Source organism: Ovis canadensis, chromosome X (assembly GCF_042477335.2).
Source record: "Ovis canadensis isolate MfBH-ARS-UI-01 breed Bighorn chromosome X, ARS-UI_OviCan_v2, whole genome shotgun sequence".
NCBI classification, from domain to species: domain Eukaryota; kingdom Metazoa; phylum Chordata; class Mammalia; order Artiodactyla; family Bovidae; genus Ovis; species Ovis canadensis.
Window position 1 is genome coordinate 68,087,318 of NC_091727.1, and position 24,016 is coordinate 68,111,333.

The following is a 24,016-nucleotide window of genomic DNA, read 5'->3' on the forward strand; positions in this document are numbered from 1 at the left end:
AAAATAATCAAGTAGCAAATTCCACTAAAATATTTGTATCCATTCTACACAGTCCAATGGAAATTAATGAGTGCTATTGAAAAAGGTTTTCACATGCACATGTCCAATATGTGCATTGAAGGCTAAAAACTTAAAATTCTATTTCCAGTGTTTATGAATAGCTTCAGTATCTACATTCATAACCAGCATTCTGCATGAGTTACCTCTTAATACTTCACAAATGAGTAATAATACATCTTGGGAGGTTAGGAAGGTACCTGTTAATAACTTTCTTTTATGCTTAGAATGTGATGCAGTTGTTTTTAAACTATTTAAAATAAACACCCCTATTATAATGGGACATTTTATACCAAGAGGAAAATGAGTTTGTTTTTAGCCAATCAGGACTACCCTGCAGATCTGAAAACCGTAGATTACACCCTTAGTAAAGGATACAAGGAGGCTCACAAATATAAACGAATCCTGACTTTTACATGGACAATTTTTTTAGAAAGATAAAATGTATTACATAAGCGCCATAAACAGTAAAATCTGCTTATATTAAAAAAAAATAAGTGAAGCTTTGTTTGGACATTATTTTCTTGCAAGAGCAGTACATATCCTTAGTAAACAACTACCATATTTACAATTTCCTTGATACTTAGGTAGGATTGAAAGCCAGAGGAAAATATAAAAGAATGAGCTTTGAAATAATCTTTACAGCTGAGTTGGTAACAGTTAAGGTAGCCAGATAATTTCTAAAGCAGATTTGTTTATTGTGTAGAGCATCTGACTATGCACACCTGGGTAATCAGCTCACTTTGTTAAGAGCCAAGGATGTGTTCAATCCCTCTTTGGGCCCACTAGCATTTCTCAGAAAAAGACAGTCCTCCACAGTCAGACTAATCCTAACCCCAACCAGCCTCAAGAGAAAGTTGGCAAGAGTACTGGGGTTCTTCACAAAGCTTACTAAGGAAACAACATAAAGTGCATATCCCAGTCAGCCTTCTCATCTTCAAATATGGACAGCACAATTAAAATCAGAATTTCAAATAACCCAACACGACTCACTTTCCACAAAAAATAAAACTCCCTTAGTTCATCTTGTCTTTAGATATGAGATATTAGGTCTGTATTAGAGATAGTAACAAGTGTGCACTGGTACCTTGAATAACAAATACCAAAAACAATGCAAATTTGAGACTTTCCTACTAGTATACACATCTGTGCCAACTTCAATTCTTATGCTAAATAAGTGGTTTACAGTCTCTTTCCTCCATTCTTTTCTTTTTTTTGAGAAGCAAACTTGCAAAAACCTCAATGTAACTTGTGCTAGGGGGTAGTGGTTTGTTTTTCTTAAACCAAAACTGCCAAATTTGCTTCATCTGCTCAAGTAGAATACTGTGCCAAGGATCTCACCATATGAAACCAGTTCACGTCTGTGGAATTACTGTCTTCATGAAAAGTTTAAGTTCTTCCAAGCGCTTTTCTCTATACTCCCTCTTTCATTTCCTGCCTAAATCCATACTGTCCTTTCCTTTGCAGGTCACAGTAGCTGTTCACATACATTAAATATTATAGATATGTTCTGCTCTTACATCTACACACTTACAAAAGCAGCTTTGTACTTTGTTTGATGTGTGTGTGTGTGTGTTTGTTTTTTTTTTTTTACTATGTTGGCTCACAAAAAGCAGTTTTTTTCATTTCTAAGCATGGTACTTTACAATTTTTAATGCATTAATACAACAGTGCATTGGAAAAAGTACTGAGCCTCTACAAAATAGCTTTACATTTTTAAACAAATGAATGTGATTTTTTCACTTACACAAGCATAGGCCTTTTTTTTAATATTTCCACAAGATAAATATCTCAATTAAACTATAAGCTCACTCTACAGTGTGCCACAGTGATGGGCTTAGAAGACAGTTATACACTTAGAAGATCCTAATCTTAGTGTTATTTACACTGATAAGTCCAATATCACCTTGTCTGAAAGGTGAACAAATGATATTCAGAATGTAGCTGAATGTGTGCCAACTAATAACTGGGAATGGTATAGCTTTAAGCAGTCACTTAGGCAACATGTACTGTAACTGAGTCTAAACTGGGAATTTCCTTCACCCCTCTTTCCTATGGCATATGAAACTTTAAAGATCAATATGAAACAGGTAAGAGTCATTGCTAAGGCAGACCTTTTAAGATAACAAAGGAGAAACTGACAAGTATATGATAAATCATCAGTAATAACAATTACTGATACTGAAGTCAGATTTTTATGTCCTAACATGTTGCTTTTAAATATTTCCTTTTATTTTGGAACAGAAATTAGAGAAAGGACAATGACTCATTCAGAAAGCAATGACTCAATTCTGGTTGCTACTTTACATTTAAGCACCACTCAAAAAGTGGACAGAAAGCAAGTGATTCCTGTTTGCCCATCACTATACCAGCTACGTAGCTGAGAGTTCAGACCTTAATCACACAACACTTTCTCTGTTACCAGAAGCTAAGACTGCTCTACGACAAATAGGACAAGTAGAATTCTCAGATAACCAGCGATCGATGCAGTGGACATGGTACTCATGGGAACAAGGTAGTTTACGAAGTTTGTTGCCTTCTGTGTATTCTGTAATGCAAACACTACAGGTTTTTAATGCATCATTTTCACCAAAACTTCTCATTGCCAAGTTGTCAATCTGTTCTTTGGTGAGTCCTCTAGGTTGGTCATCATCATCCTCATTTAAGAGGAAAAACTGAGCGAGACTAAGGAAGGGCAGAGAGCCACTTTCATCAAATGTTACTGGGGCCCTGTGTCGACCCTCTCGCCTGGCACCTGATGAGCCTGATGATGAGCTTCCTTCATTACTGCCTTCAAATACCTCTGAGCTAGTCTCTGAACTTTCACCATTGGAACTGGAACTAGGACTCGAACTGGAACTTGAACCAGAACTGCTACTACCACCAGAACCCCCTCTTCCATTCCGTGACTCTGACCTTTCCATATTTCGACTCGAGACTGAGCCACTAGGCTCTGAATCACTATCACTGTACATAAAGTAGCTTAACTCGCCAAAACCAGTCATTATCTGCCTTAACATGGTCTGAATTGCAACAGATGTAGTCTCACTTAAACCAGTATTTAAGATTCTACGAATTGGAATTCTGATGGTACTGACATAGGTTCTCACACCTGCTCGCTCAGAACGTGAAAACGTACGCCTAAAACCTCCTCGTTCACTTTCATAAGTGACGGTGTTGTTTGGCGTCTGAGACCTTGACCGAGTTCTGCTAGCTATGCTATCTCTCTGCCGATATTCTCCAGGACGAACTCTTCTTACTTGAAGATCAAGGACTATGGTTGGAGGTCTCTGGCCTGATCCTGTAGATTCACCATTGCCAGTTGTGTCTGAAGATCCTGCTCCTTGTGAGGCATTTCTTGTTCCAGAAGCTGCAAAAAGACCTCTAGTTAGTAAGTCAGGTCCACTTATTTGCTGTCTTAATGTCACGTGGTGCCGGGTTCTAGAACTTCCTTCAGTCTCATTTACCAAAGGATGCTCAAAAGTCTGAGATGAGATACTATGATGAGATCTTCGTGGAATTTCACTCATTGGATGTAGAGGTGATCTACTTCTTTCAGCTCTTGCTCGGGTTCTCCGATGGTCTGGGCTCCTACTTCTTGCCCTTCTCTGACCTCTGGTAGGTGGGGCTTCTGTTAATGCTTCAGTTGAACTTCGTTCTGATCTGGGTGGCCTTGCAGATGTTGATTCAGATCGTGGATTTTCCATTTGTCTTTGGCTGTTGTTGTCCATACTTTCTCCACTAGAACGTCTTGTAGATGGTTCATTTTCATTCTCTGGATTTTGGCTCCCATTATTACGGTTAACATTGATCTCTAAACTGAATCTGAAATCACCACTGTTTGGATTAGTCCGACTCACTGCTCTCCAAGATTGGTTTCCTCTTTGCCCACTTCTTGTCGTATTTCCAGTTTGTCTGACTGAGTTAAGCCAGTCTATTATAGAGTCACCATTAGATACATCATCTGAAGAGTCTCCACCTGTTTTTTAAACAGGGAGGGGAGAAAAGGAACTATTAAAAATAAGAAATTATACTCTGAAACTTCATATTATTAACAGAAAAACATTCTGAACAAATTTCAATTTACAGATTTTTTTAAACTATACTGCACTGATTGGCAAGTAAAAGCAGGAAACTTTCAATTCCATTTGAAAACAGCAAGCGAATCCTAGAGAAATTTAAATCATTTTTTTAAAAAGGGAATTGGGAGGAAGTCTATTTTTAGCATTGTATACAGAGCCTAGTGTACCACTGGGGACTGTCAGAAGACATTTTTTTCAGTCCACTGTCAAAACACTAACAATCAAATAAGGTAAAATACCAGTTGCGGTACAGGGCTAGTATTTTAGTTCAAATTGCAGTTTTTTGGTTAGATTTTTATTAGCCTACAGCATTTCTTTGGGCTCTTGACTTAAGTGCCTTGGATAATACAAGACATTTAAAAACTATAGGACTGCTTTAGACATTGCAAAAATATAAACAAGATTACTTCTTCATGTTACCAAGATTTTAAATTAACATGAAATTAGAGATCAGAACAAGTAAAGAGTCTGAACCTAGCATAGTACATATACAGCACATTCAACAACCTAATTGTTGTCATATTTCACCCTGAAGGAGAAACACCAGACCTGAGTAAGAACAAGATTTCTTAACAGTGTGACTATTTACATTTTGAACCAAATAATTCTTTGTTGTGGGGGCTGTGCTGTGCATTTTAGGATGTTTAGCAGCATCCCTCGGAGAAGGCGATGGCACCCCACTCCATCCCATGGACAGAGGAGCCTGGCAGGCTGCAGTCCATGGGGTTGCAAAGAGTCGGACACGACTGAGCGACTTCACTTTCACTTTTCACTTTCATGCATTGGAGAAGGAAATGGCAACCCACTCCAATGTTCTTGCCTGGAGAATCCCAGGGACAGGGGAGCCTGGTGGGCTGCCATCTATGGGGTCACACAGAGTCGGACACGACTGAAGTGACTTAGCAGCAGCAGCAGCAGCATCCCTTACCTCCACCCACTAGAGCAAACAGCAAACTCCCAACCAAAAATGTCTCCAGACATTATACCCAACTGAGAACCATCAGATTAGAGACTGCAACCTTTCTGCTGGTGAGGAAGTCAGGTTTATAAGGAAGGACTAATTCAGTGGGTACAGGGAAATTTCAATGAAGGTGGAAAATAAAGAAAAATGATCACATTTAAGACAGGACATTCCTATATCCCAATTAACACTCAAAATAATCCCACAGGTGAAGCAGGAAAAAAAAAGTTAACATTCTCACCAAATATCAAGAAAATGCCAGTTCTTTTTATGAGCAGTTACTTAACACCAAATTAATTTGTGCTACTGATTTGGATTATCTTTGGCTGACATTTATCATAGGAAGCTCCTTATCCATTTCATCCTTTACACCCCTCTCCCAAGAAAAACTTACCTCTATTTTCATCTGAGTTTTGTGGTGGTGGGCCCTCTTTAATTTGTTGTAGTCTCCTCAGCAACTCTTCCTCAGTACTTTCACCTGAGAACAGTTTAAAATATTTGCAAAATTATAAATAAAATCCAATGACTTATCCATCGGAGATGACAACCAAAGAGTAGGAACCTGAGTAAAATTCACCTATTTGAGAGCATGACATTACAACTTTTATTTATTTGTATTCCTTTCCAGTTTACAATATGCTTTTGCATACAATATCTCATTCTTCAAAAATGCAACTCTGGGAGATAGATATTATCTGCATTTTAAGACAAAGAAACTCAGAGTGAGTGAGCTGATTCGTTAATATATAGTAGGGCAAGAATGCCAACTCTGGCATTCTGACTCAAGTCTGGTACTCCCGGCTCAAAATACACTCCATCTCATAATAACCACGCTAACACCTTACCTTTTAAAATTTAAGCAATCACTCAAATGTTAATAGAATTAAATAGAAATGAGGAGGAAGTGATATAATGAATTTTAACTAGAATCAAATCGGACCTAATGAGACAAAAAAGAATAACCAAGCACAAATTTCTGAATAACTGACTATTTTACCCAAGGTCCTAAGAACCAAAGTTCCCATTAGCTCTTCCAGACCACTGTCTAGTAGAGTTAAATAAAGATAAATAACAAAAAGATTGTTCAGCTCCACTCTTTTCAATTCAGCTTACTATAAATTCATAATATAATTCCTCACTAAAAATCCTGACAAAGGATAATTCCAAATATGAGTGAATAATATCAAGTAATAAGTACAGCAGTAAATTTCATTCTATATCCCTGGTATTAAAATCATACTTCACAATGGTAAACAAAACATTTTTTTAAAAAACAGCTGTTTTTTTAAAGACCAGCAATTTATATATCTATATAAATCTTTAAACTACACATTGCATACCTGGGGTGCCTAGCAAATTGTTATCCCTCATAAGCCTATAATCTTCTTCACTGAGGTTATTTACAAATTGATAGAAAGCTTCTTCCCGATCCAATCGGTCCATCTGACTTCTGCGCTGTGCTGCAGACTGATCACCACTTCCTTTATCGTTACAATCTGAGCTTTCCATCTTGATGAACAAGTGGAAAATTATCTAAAAGGAGAAAGGAGATCACTCTTGAAAACAAAAGTCAGTATATCTTCTACATAACAGTTTTAATTGTGTGAAAATCCAGAATTCAGGTTGAGACATGAATTTTAAGACCTCATATATTCGAATGGAAACTTCCTAATACAAACACTGAAAAGCACTGTTATACTAGGAAAAGACTAGGTCAGGGATTGGCAAACTATGGCCCATAGACCAAACTTAGCCCTGGTGACTATTTTTTCTCCTTGAGATGGTTATTATACTTTTAAATGTTTTTCTAAGAGAATATTTTGTGATGTGTGAAAATTGTATGAGATCAAATAAATAAATTCTTAGCTACTTGTCCAGAGAAAAGTTTGGTTAGAGAAATACAGGTAAGAATTCAGCAGCGTAGCAAGAATTGAACGGTGTCTATTCAACAAGGTTAGACCCAAGCAGCTTACTGAATTCTTGGCACTGTAATTGCTTTTGTTTTTTCGTCCTCACAATGACACTGTGCACAAACACTGTTGTTGTTGTTGTTATTCCTTTTTTTTTACAGATGAAGAAACTAAAGTATAGAGGGGTTATATAACTTAATCAGGGTTACACAACTAACAAGTAACAGGGCCAGAAGCTGAATCCGGACAATCTGAATTCAGGTTTCTCTATGCTCTGCCTCTCACAGAGATATGACATGTAGAATAGAAGTTCTAAAAATGCTAATGGTCAAGCCCACTTTCTCCATTTAATACTATGAGTGTGCACTGGTAATTTAGAAAAATGTTACAGTGTAAGCATGGCACTTGAAATGCTGTCAAGTTATAATTGCATCACTGTGACTTGCAGTGCACAGACCACCAGTGCAAAGCAGTGACAGTGCCACATAGTCTGTCACAACTACTCAACTCTGCCATTATAGGAAGAAAGCAGCCCACAGACAATATGTAAATGAACGTGTACAGCTGTATTCCAGTAAAACTTGATGAACACTGAGTACCATCTCTAAAGGCACAGTGGACATGTATTATTTTATTAGAGCAGATGGCAAGTATTTTATTTATAATACAATGACACTGAAACTGTACCTGTGCTAAAATAATAAAATATACATTAATATTATTAGACTAAGCACTCATCATAGTATTTTCAATTCACAGGAAATCTATGGTCTGAAAAATTAGAAAATTTAAAACAAATATCACAAAATATTTCCTCACAAAAATAAAAAATGAAGCTTCAACCAGAGTTAAGTTTCTAGGTGGCTCATTTGTTGGCTAAGCAAGGAAAGACATTTATCAATGATATGTTAGCTAAATTTGTGTTTGACTGCAGAAGCTAAACAAATAGTCCACAGAAAATAAACTGGTTTAAGATTATTAGCCTTTTAATGAGAACAGTTGCTCAACAAGTGACGATACTGGGATATATCAATCATCAAGTGAAAAACAAGGAAGCAAATGAGTAGTCCCCTTTGGTTCTTGACGAGTTGACAAATATAACCGATACTATTCAGTTACTTATTCAAAGAGTCAAGTTATTTGAGGAGTTTGAAGTAACTAAAGAAGTAGTCTCTGAATAGTTTGCATGGAACAACTAACTACAGGTGATAACATTTTCAAAGAAGCTGAGAAACACTAATTCAGAACAACCTGAGGTGGAATCTGTGAAGATGTGTTACAACTGAAATGGTGGTTAAAAAAAAATATGCGTAGAGCAAAAATATATCAAGTTGGGCAAATTTACAATTAAAATCATACGCTTGTATATTGATTAGATAGCGTACTTGTATGTGTGAAGACATTTTCAGCAACGAAATATGTAAAATCTCATTTCAAATCAGATAACAGTCAATGGACATCTGCAAATGATTCTGATGATAAAGAATGTTTAGCCCCAATTAAGCAAAATGTTATCCTACCAAAAAGAATACCATTCTTCTCACTAGTAGACCTGTATTATAAAACATTGTACTCATTTATTATTACATCAAGAAAAACTCTGTGGAAATTTGGCTTCTCTCTTTTTATATAAATAACTATGTAATATATTCAATTCTGATCAGCAAAGTGAAAAAAAATTTACTATCTGGCCTTTTACGGAAAAAGTTTGTCAACCCCTACTCTGGATAGTACATAAAATTAGCCAAAACTTAATTGTCACTCACTATTTGTACAGCCCTAGGAAATATATATATAGAATATTCTTTTCCTTCCAACCGCAGATTGACTCAAGTTCACAATGACAAAAGTTAACTCAGAAACGTGAAAATCTGATTTGTGGAAAAGCAGTAATCTATGTTGGTACTAGGATTTAATCCAACACACAAAACATGAAGTATCTGGATGTTTATGTCAATACTAGAGAAAAATAAAAACAAGCCATCTTTCAGATATTAAAAAAACAAAGAAGACTGTCTACCTGTCTGATGAGTCTAAACAAATTTTAGTCTATACATGGGCACATCTGGCTCTCCACTGTTTTTCTTATCATTATTCTTAGGTCTATCATTCTTTAAACAAACAAGATGAATTATCTCAAGGAAAGGGAAAAGGGAGAGAGACCTTAATATTTTTGGAGTTTCCTAATTTCATAACTAAGATTTCTCAATTTTGGTAAGACTAAACTATATAAATTTCAGAAAGATGCTGTTTTTTAAATAACTTGAAACTGTAAGAGTAGAAGTCAACAGGTTAAATAAAACATCCATTAACGTTATAGGGACCAGGCAATGAAAAAAAAAACAAGCCAAAATTTTCTACAACTTAGTATTGGTAATAAATAGAACACAGTTAATTAAAAAAAATACAGAAAAGCACAAAGAAAGTTCAGCCATAATTTCCCAAATCAAAGAAAATCACACTTGGCTAATATTAGGCAGTTAATATTCTGAATAGTAGTAACATGAAAGGACCAAGTCCACTTATGAAGGAATAGATCAATAAATAGTTCTGAAAATAATTTCTAAAAACTGAAAACTCAGTAGGGTTGAAAGGCTTTAAGAATGCAAAGCTTTCAAAGAAGGCAAAAATTTCTGATAAGTTCTGACATCTGAAGGACAGGAACCAAAGATAACAGAAAAATCACATACCAAGGACTGTTACAAGAATGGCACAAAGTCTTAAAAATAGTGTCAGAGGTTAAAGCTCACAAGGAATAGAAACTTTCAAAAGTATGGGAAAGAGCTTTTAAATGGCTTTGAAAAACAAATCTGAAATAAGAATGAGATCTTTTACTAAGCCTCTGGTACAGATGGTATATTAATAGAAGATGGTAGGTAGAGGCACTCAACTTCTATCTTATTCAGCAAGGAGAATCATCTTCCAACTGGAAGTAGTGGAAAAAACCAAGTTTCTCAAAGAAAAAAAAAATCAAAATCCAAACTGCAAAATTTCCAATCTTTGAGAAATCAGAGAACAGGGAATACCAGATGATCTAATCTGCAAAGAAAGTGACGTCTATAAACTATAACACAGCAAAATCTGGCACAAAACCTGAGGGGAGTGGTGACGCATGGAATTCTGCTATAGACTATCAGATATATTGCAAACATGTAGAAAAACATGTTCACACCAGAAGTGGAATTCACTGTCAAATTAACCTCATTTGCATTACATAGTCTTCTTTCACACAGAACTTGCTTTACAAGATTCTCACATTAAAATCACTTGAGGAGCTTTCTCTGGGGCCAGACAGCGACATTTTAAAAATTCTGCAGGTAATTCCACTGCACAGTCAAGGTTGAGAAACTTTGATAGAGGCATCAGGATAATACTGCTGAAACGTCTGGCTTGGTTTTTGTACAGAGTCTGAAAAGTTTTTGCATCCTATTTTATGGAGAAATATAGGCTAGATCCATGCTTCTCAAACTTCAACATACAAACGAAACACCTGGAAATCTTGTAAAAATACAGGTTCTGATTCAGTAGATTGGGGGTGAGGCCTGAGAGCATGCATTTTAGGTAAGCCTTCACGTAATGCTGACACTGCTAATCCTAGAATCAGTTTGAGCAGCAAGGAGCTTGATGACAATACAATTTAACAGATTCACAGTTGCTGAATACCACTCTCAAAGACTGAGCCCAGTCTTACGCATTTTGCAAAGAACCAAGTCAAAGACATGCCAGCCAAATCTATAGACAACTCAATGCTGGGAGTTAGTAATGAAGATGTATATAATAATTAAAAAAAAATCCTGAATTCTCAGTGGGCTGTAAGGATGAGTGGAAATCAACAAAAATGATGGTAAATGTGCTACTTTAAACACGTTAAGGGTTATCAAGCTGATGGGGAGAGGGGGACCTGTCCTGGCAACATGAAGATGACCTGAAGTTTTTAGTTAACAAAAGCTCAGTTAAAAGCATGTTTGACTTGACCGTTAAGAAACCTTGGAGTCACAGGTTGACAAACCTTTCCTAGGTCACAGTATTCAGATAAAAATAGGTAGTAGTCTCAATGCTACTTGCTGTTCAGACTACATGTAGAGTATTTGAAACATTAAAAATACATCCAAAAGGGCACTGACAAACACTAGAAAATATCTAGAGTGACTAAGATGGTGAGAAGCCAGGGAATACCATAAAATAAATGGCTGAATTACTTGAAAATGTCTAACCCAAAGACAACACTAAAAATGGACACGATTACCACCTTCAAATATTTGGAGTTATAACATATAAGAGAGCAAACCACAGGGTCAAATTAGAGCCAAGAGTTGGAAGAAATATAAAGCAAATAATTCTGTCTTTTAATAGTCAAATAAGACTGTCCAAAAGTAGAGATGCAACCAGTCTCTTGAAGTAAGCTACTACCAATTTCTGGAAGTATTCAAGTAGAGGCTAGATATTAGGTAGGAGTTTGAACAGACTGATTTCAAAAGACCCTTTGGACTAAAATGTCATTAAAGATAGACAGTCCCTTGGTTTCCTTATTCTGGGTCTGCTGCTGCTGTTGCTAAGTTGCTTCAGTTGTGTCCAACTCTGCAAGACCCCATAGACGGCAGCCCATCAGGCTCCCCCGTCCCTGGAATTCTCCAGGCAAGAACACTAGAGTGGGCTGCCATTTCCTTCTCCAAAGCATGAAAGTGAAAAGTGAAAGTGAAGTCACTCAGTCGTGCCCAACTTCGCGACCCCATGGACTGTAGCCTACCAGGCTCCTCCATCCATGGGATTTTCCAGGCAAGAGTACTGGAGTGGGTTGCCACTGCCTTCTCCAATTCTGGGTCTAGGGTCATACTAAGCCACATATTCCCAGTGACACAATTTTGTTATAACATTTTCTTAACAAGACCAATTCACTTATATTGCCCCATCCTTTCCCTCCAAAACATCTTGTACTTTACTACCTTCACACTTCTAATGCTCTCCCTTCAGCCCTCCGTTTAATCTCTCCCCAGTTTCACTCACCCCTCAAGGTTCAATGAAATCTTACCACCTAAGAAGCTATTACTGACTACCTCAGGTAGCAATTTTTTTTCAACTGTCTCTGCACACAGCATTTGCCTGTGCCACTAGTGTCACTTCCTGCCTCACAAGATCTTTTACATTTTTTAAATACTAATTTTCAGTTCAGTTCAGTTGCTCAGTCGTGTCCGACTCTTTGCAACCCCATGAATCACAGCACGCCAGTCCTCCCTGTCCATCACCAATTCCCAGAGTTCACTCAGACTCACGTCCATCGAGTCAGTGATACCATCCAGCCATCTCATCCTCAGTCATCCCCTTCTCCTCCTGCCCCCAATCCCTCCCAGCAGAGTCTTTTCCAATGAGTCAACTCTTCACATGAGGTGGCCAAAGTACTGGAGTTTCAGCTTTAGCAGCATTCCCTCCAAAGAAATCCCAGGGCTGATCTCCTTCAGAATGGACTGGTTGGATCTCCTTGCAGTCCAAGGGACTCTCAAGAGTCTTCTCCAACACTACACTTCAAAAGCATCAATTCTTCGGCACTCAGCCTTCACAGTCCAACTCTCACATCCATACATGACTACTGGAAAAACCATAGCCTTGACTAGACAGACCTTAGTTGGCAAAGTAATGTCCCTGCTTTTGAATATGCTATCTAAGTTGGTCATAACTTTTCTTCCAAGGAGTAAGCATCTTTTAATTTCATGGCTGCAGTCACCATCTGCAGTGATTTTGGAGCCCCCAAAAATAAAGTCTGACACTGTTTCCCCATCTATTTCCCATGAAGTGATGGGACCGGATGCCATGATCTTCGTTTTCTGAAGCTTTAAGCCAACTTCTTCATGCTCCACTTTCACTTTCAATATCTTATTTACCCAACAGATCCAAAAGATCACTTCAACACATTATCAATATAAAAAATCTTGAGATATATTCTTTTTTAAAATTCTAAGTCTGAGAAATTTGGTATGTATTTTATACTTACAGCACATCTCAAATTGGATGCTAAATTTTCAATGGTTAAAGTGAAATGTAGTCCTAATGAAACAAAAGTCATGTTTAATGGAAAAAATTTACACTGTTTATTAGCTTAATTAAAATGAAAAAAAATTAAAAGTTCAGTTCCAGTTAATGACATTTCACGTGTCCAGTAGCCACATGTGCTTAGAGGTTACCATATGGAACAATGCATGCAGCTTTAAAGAATTTGTTCGTAAGCTAGAGAAACTCCACATATGGAAACAGCTCTAAAGTGTTCCCAATATACTGTTTCTGCTCTATAAACCCACTATTTATGAATCCCCTTTACACTCTTCAAAAGTAAAATAATAACAGTGAGGGTGAGGTAAGTGTTAGTCACTCAGTCATATCCGACTCTCTGTGACCCCATGGAATGGGGCCCGCCAGGCTCCTCAGTCCATGGGATTTTCCAGGCAAGAATACTAGAGTGGGTTGCCATTCCCTTCTCCAGGGGATCTTCCCCACCCAGGGATCTAACATGGGTCTCCTGCATTGCAAACAGACTCTCTTTACCATTTGAGTCACTAGGGAAGATAATGGTGGATACTCTACAAAAACACACGGAATAGATGATTCTTAATTACAATCACCAATCTTCAAGTTCACCCTTAACCTAGAAATTCTAATATTTCCTACATGGAAGCTAGGGACCAAAAAAAAAAAAAAAATCATACCTCTATTCACAACCCTCTCAACACTGTGATTTTGGAGACTGCTAAATCCTAAATAGCTCCTGCCTGATGAGTTTAGAAGCTGGGTTATTCAAGAGGGATTTTTATTTTGGTTTATTTTTTAATTCAAAATTTTAACAATGAGACACACAAAGTAACATGTAAACAAATCCAAATTACTATTACTTTCATAGTAACATGCTGCTCTCCCTTCCCCCTGCCTACACCAGAGAAAATAAAGGAAATTATTTTCCCCACATGGCATCCTTGCAACACATTTATTTCAAAATTGCAATCAAACTGGCAAGACTTCATTAAACAGAACACACCATGTTTTTTGCTAAGGTATAGATTTCCATTTAAAATGGATGGAGTTGGAAAGGACTGTGGAAAGAAACTGTATTAATAAAGTGTTATTTCCTAGGCTAAAAAAAAAAAAAAAACCAGAAAAATATTGGGCCAAATGGTCCAGAAGTCCTAAGAAGCTCTAAACTTTAAGCTACTTTTCCCTTAAGACAATATTCATGTGAGATTCTTGTAAACTTTTTTCAACTTCAATGTTTTATTCACATGAAAAAATTAGAAATATATTAATGAACTATAGAAAACTGATCAAGAAATTAATTTGGGTTAATTAAATTAATTAGTTAAAAAACTGGCTTAAAACAATATTACAAAAACCAAGATCATGGCATCTGGTCCGAAAAGTGGAAGCAGGGGCAGATTTAAATTTCTTGGTCTCCAAAATCACTGTGGATGGTGACTGCAACCATGAGATTAAAACATGCTTGCTCCTTGGCAAGAAAGCTTTGACAAACCTAGATAGCATATTAAATGCAAAGACATCACTTTGCTGACAAAGGTCCGTATACTCAAAGTTAAGATTTTTCCAACAATCACGTACAGATGTGAGAGTTGGACTGTAAAGAAGGCTGAGCACCAAAAAACTGATGCTTTCAAATTGTGGTGCTCTAGACTCCTGAGAGTCCCTTGGGCTGCAAGGAGCTCAAACCAGTCAATTCTAAAGGAAATCGACCATGAACATCCTCTGGAAGAACTGATGCTGAAGCTGAAGCTCCAATGCTTGGGTCATCTACTGCAAAGAGCCAACTCATTGGAAAAGACCTTGATGCTGGGAAAGACGGAGGGCAGAAGGAGAAGAGGGCAGCAGAGGATGAAATGATTAAATGGCATCACTTACTCAATGGACCTCAGTTTGAGCAAACTCCAGGAGATAGTGAGGGAAAGGGAGGCCTGGTGTGCTACAGTCCATGGAGTTACAGTCAGACATGACTCAGTGACTGAACAACAAATGGAATTATTAAAGTAATTTCTTATCAAGGAAAAAAAAATAAAATGCTGTTCATTTCTTGCAGTTGATTAAGGCACAGGGAGAGAAAAAGCCTATTTGCTTCCCTACTTTTGCCCAAAGCATTCATTCTTTCTGCTTTATTCTGCATTTGCCTGTGTTGGGAGTGGAGGTCAAGAGATTCCAGCACTGGCAAGACAAATGTTACAGCTTTAACACCTGCCAAGGTCCACTGGACTAGAAGTTAATTACATTAAAAAAAAAAAAAAAGGAAATCTTGAATGTAAGCAATGCCTTCAAATGCCTTGTAAAATCATCTTACGAACATACACCCAGTGAGTCTGGTCTCATTTTAAGCAGTGCCTTCACTACCTAAAGCGGTAAAAAAATGAAAAAAATGTAATAATTCTAAATCACAAGTTCAGAAAGTTAAAACATGCCAAAGATGTCAGGAGACTGCAGTTCAAATGATCAAATACAGATCTCTCTCCATTTTGGTGTGAAAAGATCATGTTAATAAAATGGGTCTACCATTTATAGATTCTACTCTGTGGTGAACACTGTGGTACACTTCCAGTCTAAATTAGGTATGAGAAAAAAAGAATCCCCATACCCTCTGGGCTCCATCATCATAAATGAGAAAATTTTAAATCTTTTCATTCAGTTACCTTATACTGAGTTATAATATTCATGCGCACAGTCAGAAAGTTTGGATTAAATATAGTTATCAGTCAACTTTAAACTTAAATATTTTTATGAAAACTTAACCAATAAAACTTAAGAGAAAAAATGTGTAACTGTTTTTAAATCACTTAGGTCTCTTCCTAGTTAAAAGCAATATCCATTGCCCTATTCATACAGCCCTTTCACCTATATTTCATTTAAGCCTTCCAACAATTCTATGAAGTAGGAATCACAAACTCTATTTTACAGATAGGAAACAGAAGCACAGAGAGAGGAAGTGATTTACCAAAGACCATGAGGCTAGTAAATGGTAAGAGCCAGCAATTAAATCCAGGTCTCCTGATTCCAAATCCAGTCAACTTTTCAATAAATGGTCAACTGCCTCCCAATATATCCTAAGACCATATACCTTAAAAATACATTCCTTCAATCCTCACAGGCATGTCCAATGTATTCAACCTCACTATCAGCTTTTTAGTTGATGTTCGGGGCTTCCCTGGTGGCTCAGAGGGTAAAGAGTCTCTCTGCGCAATGTGAGAGACCTGGGTTTGATCCCTCAGTTGGGAAGATCCTCTGGAGAAGGAAATGGGAAACCACTCCAGCATTCTTGCCTGAGGCATGGACAGAGGAGCCTGGCAGGCTACAGTCCATAGGGTCACAAAGAGTTGGACATGATTGAGCAACTTCATTACTTTCACTTAGTTCATGTTCACTTCTGGTATGAAAACTTCCAAAATGACAAAACATCTTTTATAAGCAGTATGAACCCACCAGGGCTTCTTTTTAAACAAGTCAACTTTTAGTATTTTTGTTTTAAATACAGTTGCCCCTCAGATGCATAGCATATTTTATTAACCTTATTTCTTTCAGGGTACTGTGTGCCAATATAGCCAAATCCATTCCTGGAAAATAAGTAGCCAAATTAGAAAATTTGCCCAGTCATTTAAAAAACTACTCATCTGGTCAGTAACTGTATGACTGTGTCAGGTAGATTTAATTCCGGGGAGGAAAAGCCAGCAAGAAAACCAACTTGAGATTTATTCTATAATTAGGGAGTTTAAAGCAGATTTTATTCACCTTGAGAATTTTAAAGCATTTTTAACGATTTCAATTCTTCTATAGTAATTATCATATATTAATATAAATTATGCACATTACTATGTTTCTGACCACTGCTATAAGTATTTAATTCTCCTAACCCACGTACACTAATCTTTAAAACATGTATTTCTGTTATGATGTTAGGGCAAAAAGTCACTTAAAACATACTGTTCAGTATTAATGGGTGAGGAGATCTGGTGCTAAATATAAGCACACATACTATATTCAATGGACATACTCCATCAATTAAGATTTAAGGCACCAAAATATAGAGTTAAAAAACAACAGACATAAAAAAATGAATTCTGAAATTCAAAAGGTTGTGTGAGTATCAATTTTAAAATAAACCACATCTATTAAGTCTGGAAGAAATCACTTCTTTTTCAAAATCAGAAAGTACAGGAGGGAGGAATCAAGATAACCTAATGTCAACCAACTACTGAAGTTATCTTGGGCATTGTCACCTTTCGGATGTGTTCAAACAAGCTACAAAATTCAATAGTGTCCTAAAGTACAATACACACACACAAAAAAATCATAGGTATCAACATAAAAATGTGTCATACTGAAAAAAGGGCAGGCATTATTCTGTTTGCAACAGATTTTCCTTCATTAAGAACCTCACAGAGCCTATGAGAATTAATGACACGCAAGTCTTGTGTAAAAAGAAAATGTCAGGTCAATAATACCATCATCAAAATGAAAAATACTTAATATAGTTAAAAACAACAAAAAAAGCCAAGTCACAAAGAACTACTGAATTTGAGGTCTGGATATAAAATACCATTGTATATGTAGTTAGCAGAAGTGTTGGGAATTTTTCCTATATAGAATGATTAAAACTTTATAGCATTTGCAGCCAACAAATCAAAGGTTGACTGAGTAGCAGGGTGGAATTCAGCTCTGTGAAAATGAAAAAAGAGAAGATACTAGGTTCTAGTCTTGGCTGTAAAATTAACTATGTGAATTTGGCCAATTATTTAACCTTTTGCATCTCAGGATCTCCATCAGTATTAGTGTACTGGATTAAGCTATCTACAAGATACCTTTCCAATTCTAAGAATCCAGACTATGATATAACCCACATCACATTACAATATAGGTTGGAAAAATAAAGGTCAAGAAACAACATGAATAACTAGGATGTAAGCTTAAAAGCTGTGCTTTTCTCACTGCTATTTCACTCGTACACTTCTCTCTTTTTATGACTATCTTATTTTTTAAAAAACCAAATACAAAGCATTCCTCTTTAAAAAAATAAGGTAGGGTTTATGTTTCACTGCCTTACTACACAGTACCTCTCACCACCCACACAATTTATTTCCATTATTGGCCTATTGGAGGATGGTAGTAAAACTTCTGCCACTGCTGATACTACTAGAGCAGTATGAGATTATAAAATATGTGCATGGCAATGTTAGCTTAGCCTCACTTGTATTCTATCTTTATCACTTGAAAAGGACATCAGGAAAAAAAAGGATTCAGCATGTGTTTAATCTCTAGGCAGGAATTCTGCAGCTCACAAACAATTCTAATGACAACCACCGTCTAAAACAGCTAAATCAAAAGAATATTAAGAATGTCAACAAATCAAAGGATGGAGACCAAGCCAAATGCTGCCAATTCACAGGAACAAGTTAGTTTAAAAAGGAACCCATTATGACATTTCAATTCACTCAAGTACTTAAGATGGAATCTAATCTTCGATTACCCAGTTCATGTTCTTTTAGTATCAAGCTATACCACTAAATTAGCATTTGGTCTTATGCACACTAACTCAATTCTGATTTCTCATTATTTGTAAGAAGTCAATGACTCAAAAACCCAAAAGGCTCATGCGCTTATTTTTAAAATGTTTTAATGCAAAAGTCATTGATTACTGGCCAATTCTGGTGTTAGCAAATAAGTACTATTTTTTAAGATAGAAGTTTTCCACCAAAAATGAACTATTTTTAAATCACGTGACTGAAAAATATCTACACAAATGACTCCTATATTGTCTGAGGAAAATAATTTTGTGTTACAGAACCAAACACACTGACAACTGTGATTTCTGAACCAGAGCTCCTACAGAGAAATGATGACAAAGGTGACCATATATACCCAGTTTGTCCATATGAGTAGCAGTCTACAACTGCTGTCTTACAGTGATTATTAATATGGCCTTCTTTCACTCTTAAAAGTGTCCCAGTTTGGATAAATTATAAGGTGACCTCAAATGTAACTGACAGTAACAGGAACTTTGGTCAATACAAAATGAAAAATGTAATTACGAGTTAAACCCTTTCTTCACACAATCAAATGTAGAGCAAGAGGAAAGAGACCATTTTTCATTTCAGAAAAATCTGAAAACACTGAACACAAATATCTCCTTCCCACCACAGAATGGATCATGTTCATCATCATGCAAATGCTGTAATAGCAGTCCAAACTGCTGCTGTGAAATTACTGCAGTAAGTCCACAAATCTATATACACACATGTACTATCTACAGATATTAGTCTTCCAAACATATGTATGTGATATTTTGACTGATAAAATTAAACCCTTGAGCTGAAGCACTAAAATACAAGAATTTGTTGTTCAGTCTCTAAGTCATGTCCGACCCTTTTGCAACCCCATGGACTGCAGCCCGCCAGGATCCTCTGTCCATGGGATTTCCAAGGCAAGAATACTGGAGTGGGCATTTCCTTCTCCATGGTATCTTCCCAACCCTAGGCACTGAACCATGTCTTCACTGGCAGGCAGATTTTTTTTTTTTTAACCACTGAACCACCAGGGAAACCCAAAATATAAGACTATGTATAGCAAAACCTCAAGTTTACAAATATACTCCCAAACTGTTTAAGATTGTCAAGATTTTTACCTCTAAAATAAATTGCTTTATTATCTGGGAAACTTCTATTTCAAAAAAATGAAAGAAAAAAATAGAAGTGTTATTGCTTTCTTACACAAAATGTCAAAGGATCATGTAAACTGGATACTTTTAAAAATCAATGGGCTATAAGGTTTGGAAATGTCTGTATAGCAAAGAAATGTTATGGAAATAGATTTACAAAAGAAAAACATGTCTCAGTCCTAGGCACTGGCCCAAAATTCTACCATCTCATTGGTCTGGTTTTGACAAAGGACTTTTCATGTTCTAATTTGTTATCCACTCTATGGTAAATCAAGGGACCAGGAGATTAGTGAATGGTTTGCTATTTCCCAATCCACTAGAGCTACAGAAAAAGAAATACACACATTGTAAATTTGACAAATGCAAATGTCCCATTTGATCTACTGTATATAAGGCCTCACTATATGTTCACTAACATGAAAAATATATCCAACCAGCCTAACACTTCTAGATATCACTTCATTATTAAGCTACTTCTTAAAACCACTTTTAATGTTAAATTGTTTATCAAATTATATTACAGGCAGTAACAGCTGAAACAAGAACCCTGACAGACTGAAAAAGAGAGTGCAATCGTTAGATAAGTCTCACTTGCTTCATAAAGCAAATTTCCTTCGAGTGTTAACAGAAGTTTTAGATGCAACTTAACCTATAGATTTTTTTTATTACAACTTTTCATTTTCTTTGCATTTCTAATAACAAGTCTAAGGACATAAAAGTTTATTGACTTTGGCATCAGACAGACCTGGGTTAAAATGGGGGCTCCCACCACTTATTAGCTTTTTGAGAACAAATTATCTAATAGAGAACAAATTATCTAATCTCTCCTCTGAGTCTCAGTTACTCTGTAAAACAGGTAACATCCTCATGAAGCTTGGCTGTAAGGATTACAAAATCACACATGTGAAGCACAGGACCTAGCACATAAGTATTCAATACAGATTAATTATGAATTTGGGCTAATTACCCATCCTAATTTGCATGGGACAACCCTGGTTTCCACCTGTTGTCCAGGAAAATAATGTTCCTTTTTCTCTTAAAAGCATCCTAGCTAGGGCAATAAATTATGTGGTTACCTTAACAACGATGATGAAAGAGGTTGATATCAATTAGAGTATTATATATTATGACTTTTCGGATCTTGAAGCAAAAATATCAAATGTCACACAAAATAACTTGAGATTATATTCCTGTAATATAGTCTACTGTTAGTTCATTTAGTTATTCAATAAACATTTAAATACTATTTATTTATACTCATCCCATTCCAACAGTGATTAAAGGAAGCAAATTTCTATTTTGTTCTTTCCGTTCTATACAGGTACTGGTAAATTTCAGACATTATTTTAAAAGAAGAAAATTGACAGAGCACTAATGAGGTTCCAGCTACTGAGAAACACTACCCTTTGAATTCCCAGTGAAAAACACCCATTCTGACCATTAAGAATGCCCGACACCAACTAACATATATCAAAGAAGCCCATTTTATTACAGGGACCCCAAAACAGAATAAATATTTTAAAACATGCATTCTACACATAAATCATCAGGAGACGCAACAAAAAATAAAATTACCTGACTGTTATGACATAGTATTGTATACAATAAACTGGATTTTAGTTTTCTTCACTCTCTGCTCTAGAAAAAAAAAGAATCCATTATTCTTCCTCTTTTATAAGATAAGACATTTTCTTTGAAACAGACACATCCTAAAAATTACATATCCTATGTATTTTAGATACACACCCACCATAATTCAACCTAATTCCACATTAGTATTAGGATATTTGGGGAGACTAAGAAGGTCAGAGGGAACCAACAATCTTATATGTTAGATAGAAGATATCTTTTAAAGGCTAACAGCCCATCTACCTTTTAATATAAACTTACTTAAAATGGGCTTTTACGCATCAGATCAGTAATTATTTTCAGATTCTCACAGTTACTTTCAAGAACTTATTTGGTACGTTACACTAGCCTAAGGCAGGAACTAAAGTATGAAAAATCATCAGGACATCTTAGGCTAAAGAAAAACACTTTTTCAGTAAGAGAAGAGTATTACAATAAAATTTTAAAAATATTTAGATTGGTCTTCCTGGGCATTTTATTTCTACAACTTAGAAAACTGATTCTGGGGCAGCGATAACTGTGCCAGCCTGCTCGCAAGTCATCCAGGACGGACATAATGTACCTGATGGGGTGATAAGTGTATTTTGTCTTCAATAATGACAAGAATTCAAAAAAAAATGATTAGTAGTAGTTTATTTCTTCCTCCTTTCAATCATCCAAAGCCACTGCGGTTAATTCTGATTCAGGAAATGCGGGCTCCTTATTTCCAGCAAAAAAATAATTATTGTGGGGCCTTGCTAAGCCTGAATGACAACCTAATATAAATGCTTCCTCTTTCTGCAAAACGAAAGAACGACCTAAATAGACAAGCCTGCTAGGCCTCAGATTCCCGGACTAACCTGTGGAATAAGTATGGTGAAACTGTCTAGGGAAGGAACGTGGCTGTCTCCTCCATCTTGAAATTAATCAGCATAAGGGAAAAAGGGACGGAGTATTCAGGAAGCAGAAGCCCAACCGGTTAATACTAGTTACTAAAGCTATGGCGTACGTGGCAGGTACCGCCCGCAGAAGCCGAGACCCTTAGGCATTTTTGAGGGGGGAGGGGTTGGGTTGTGCACGGATTGAACGGAAATTAACTTCAAAATCATTTGGCCCAATTCCCACCCTCAGCCAGGGAAAAACAACAAACACGCAACGGCTTTTCCCTCCCTTTTGGGGGGAATCCGTGCAGTGGTATCCGGCAAAGGATACGCCAGGGTTATTCAAGCAAAGGAGTAAACCACATTTGTCTTAGATCCTCCGGGAAGATGTCATCGTGGCCTCAGGGGGCGCCTAACTGATAGTGCCCTGCAGAAGCAGAAGGCTCAAAATGGGGTTTTGCAAATCCTGGGAAATCTAAAGGCCCAAGAGTTCCCAGCATCTAACTTAGAGCAGCCTGATTTTTTCCCCATTTCCTAAACCCAAGCCCGCCATGTAAAAGAGAGGGGGAGGAGGAGGAGGCGAAGGAAGTCTCCAGGGAGGAGAGGAAAACCTAAGACGATCAAAGATTCTCATGCCTGAGGCCAACATTCGAAAATCGCCTCCCCCAAATTCTTAAGGTTCTGGAGGGCCCCAGCTGCGGCTCGCGCGGCCACGGAGAGGAAGTACTACCTACCTCCTTCCCCTTCTTCAAAAAGCCTGTCGACTATACACCCAGCTAAAATGGCAGCGGAGATTACGCCACGGAGCCCCCCGCAGCAACCGGTGCCTGGGGTCCGGAGGCGGCGATGAGCCTCCGCCACGATGCACCAGTCAGGCCATTTTGAGAGAAAGCAGCAGATGGGGCTTCGCTGTCTTCCTCTCGCTCTCCATCCATTTCCCAAGGCTTCACTTACTCGGTTTTGGTGTCGGGATCCGACTCGGTCGGTTCGGCCGCCGCCGCCGCCGCCGCCGCCGCCACCGCCGCCGGGGCTCCTGCGCGCCTCCCCTGCCGCAGCTCTCAAGCCCGCCTCCGATGAGTCGCTGGTCGAGACCCGCCTCTAGCCCAGCGCCTGCTCGGAGACGTTGCTCAGGCAGCCATTATCTTCCCCATTGTTACCAAGCAGCGACAGGAAATGCCTGCCCACAACAGGAAGTGATGATGCCGCGTCCTGGCCCCGCAGCCGCAGCCGATTATCCAGTCCCAGCCGATTATCCAATCCCAAGCGATTCCTTGAAAAACCCTCGGTGAGAGGAGGAGGTGGCCGGCTGACGACGCGGCAGGGCGGGCCGCGGCCTGGAAAAGGAAAGCTGCTGTGCCGCCCACCATGTGACAGGCCCCACCCTCCTCCGCCATTTTGAATTGTGGCGAGAAATTCTGAGAGCTGTGAGAACCTTTCCCATTTTGAAATCTGGAGGACGTCACCGAATGACTGCTGGAAGCCCTTTTCAGAGAGTGAGAAACGCGATATTAGTCTAACCTGACGTCGATTCACACAGTCAGGACCGGTTAATACAGCATCCTACTTTTATTCGAATACATTTATCGAATGCCAACTGTAGGTGTCAGACACTAGTATAGATGTTGGGGATACAGCGCAAATTAAAGCAGACCAAAATCCCAGTTGTTGTGTATCTTTATATTCTTGGGGGGGGAGGGACAGTAGTTATATATATATATATAGTACATAAAATTAATGATAAATGCTAGGGAGAAAAATAAGGCGAGGGAAGGTGGGTGGGAGAGAGCCCGGTGGCGGCAAATGGGAATTGCAGTTTTAAAAAGAGTGGTCCG

At 37.6% G+C, this 24,016-nt stretch overlaps 1 protein-coding gene across 3 annotated transcripts; it reads right to left on the minus strand.

Annotated features, from left to right (window-relative positions):
• Nucleotides 1-520: 520 nt before the first annotated feature.
• RLIM (ring finger protein, LIM domain interacting) lies at nt 521-23,591 on the minus strand. 3 transcript variants are annotated; one of them, XM_070291843.1, is made up of 5 exons: nt 23,139-23,591; nt 21,271-21,333; nt 6,441-6,633; nt 5,495-5,578; nt 521-4,036 (listed from the first exon to the last, which is right to left on the minus strand). In XM_070291843.1, exons 3-5 carry the CDS (start codon nt 6,607-6,609, stop codon nt 2,457-2,459), a joined length of 1,833 nt encoding a protein of 610 aa, XP_070147944.1. In that variant the 5' UTR covers nt 6,610-6,633; nt 21,271-21,333; nt 23,139-23,591; the 3' UTR covers nt 521-2,456. The 3 variants fall into 3 exon arrangements, with proteins under 3 accessions (XP_070147944.1, XP_070147946.1, XP_070147945.1); XM_070291845.1 differs by having other exon boundaries at nt 22,919-23,369; XM_070291844.1 differs by lacking the exon at nt 21,271-21,333 and having other exon boundaries at nt 23,139-23,498.
• Between the last annotated feature and the right edge of the window lie 425 nt (nt 23,592-24,016).

What these genes read in the sequence shown, in the direction of transcription:
- RLIM (XM_070291843.1), bottom strand. Translation starts at nt 6,609, where the DNA reads ATGGAAAGCTCAGATTGTAACGATAAAGGAAGTGGTGATCAGTCTGCA. An exon ending in CAATTTGCTAGGCACCCCAG is followed by an intron (nt 5,579 to 6,440) that starts GTATGCAATGTG and finishes AACTGTTCTCAG; the next exon opens with GTGAAAGTACTGAGGAAGAG. An exon ending in AAACTCAGATGAAAATAGAG is followed by an intron (nt 4,037 to 5,494) that starts GTAAGTTTTTCT and finishes TTTAAAAAACAG; the next exon opens with GTGGAGACTCTTCAGATGAT.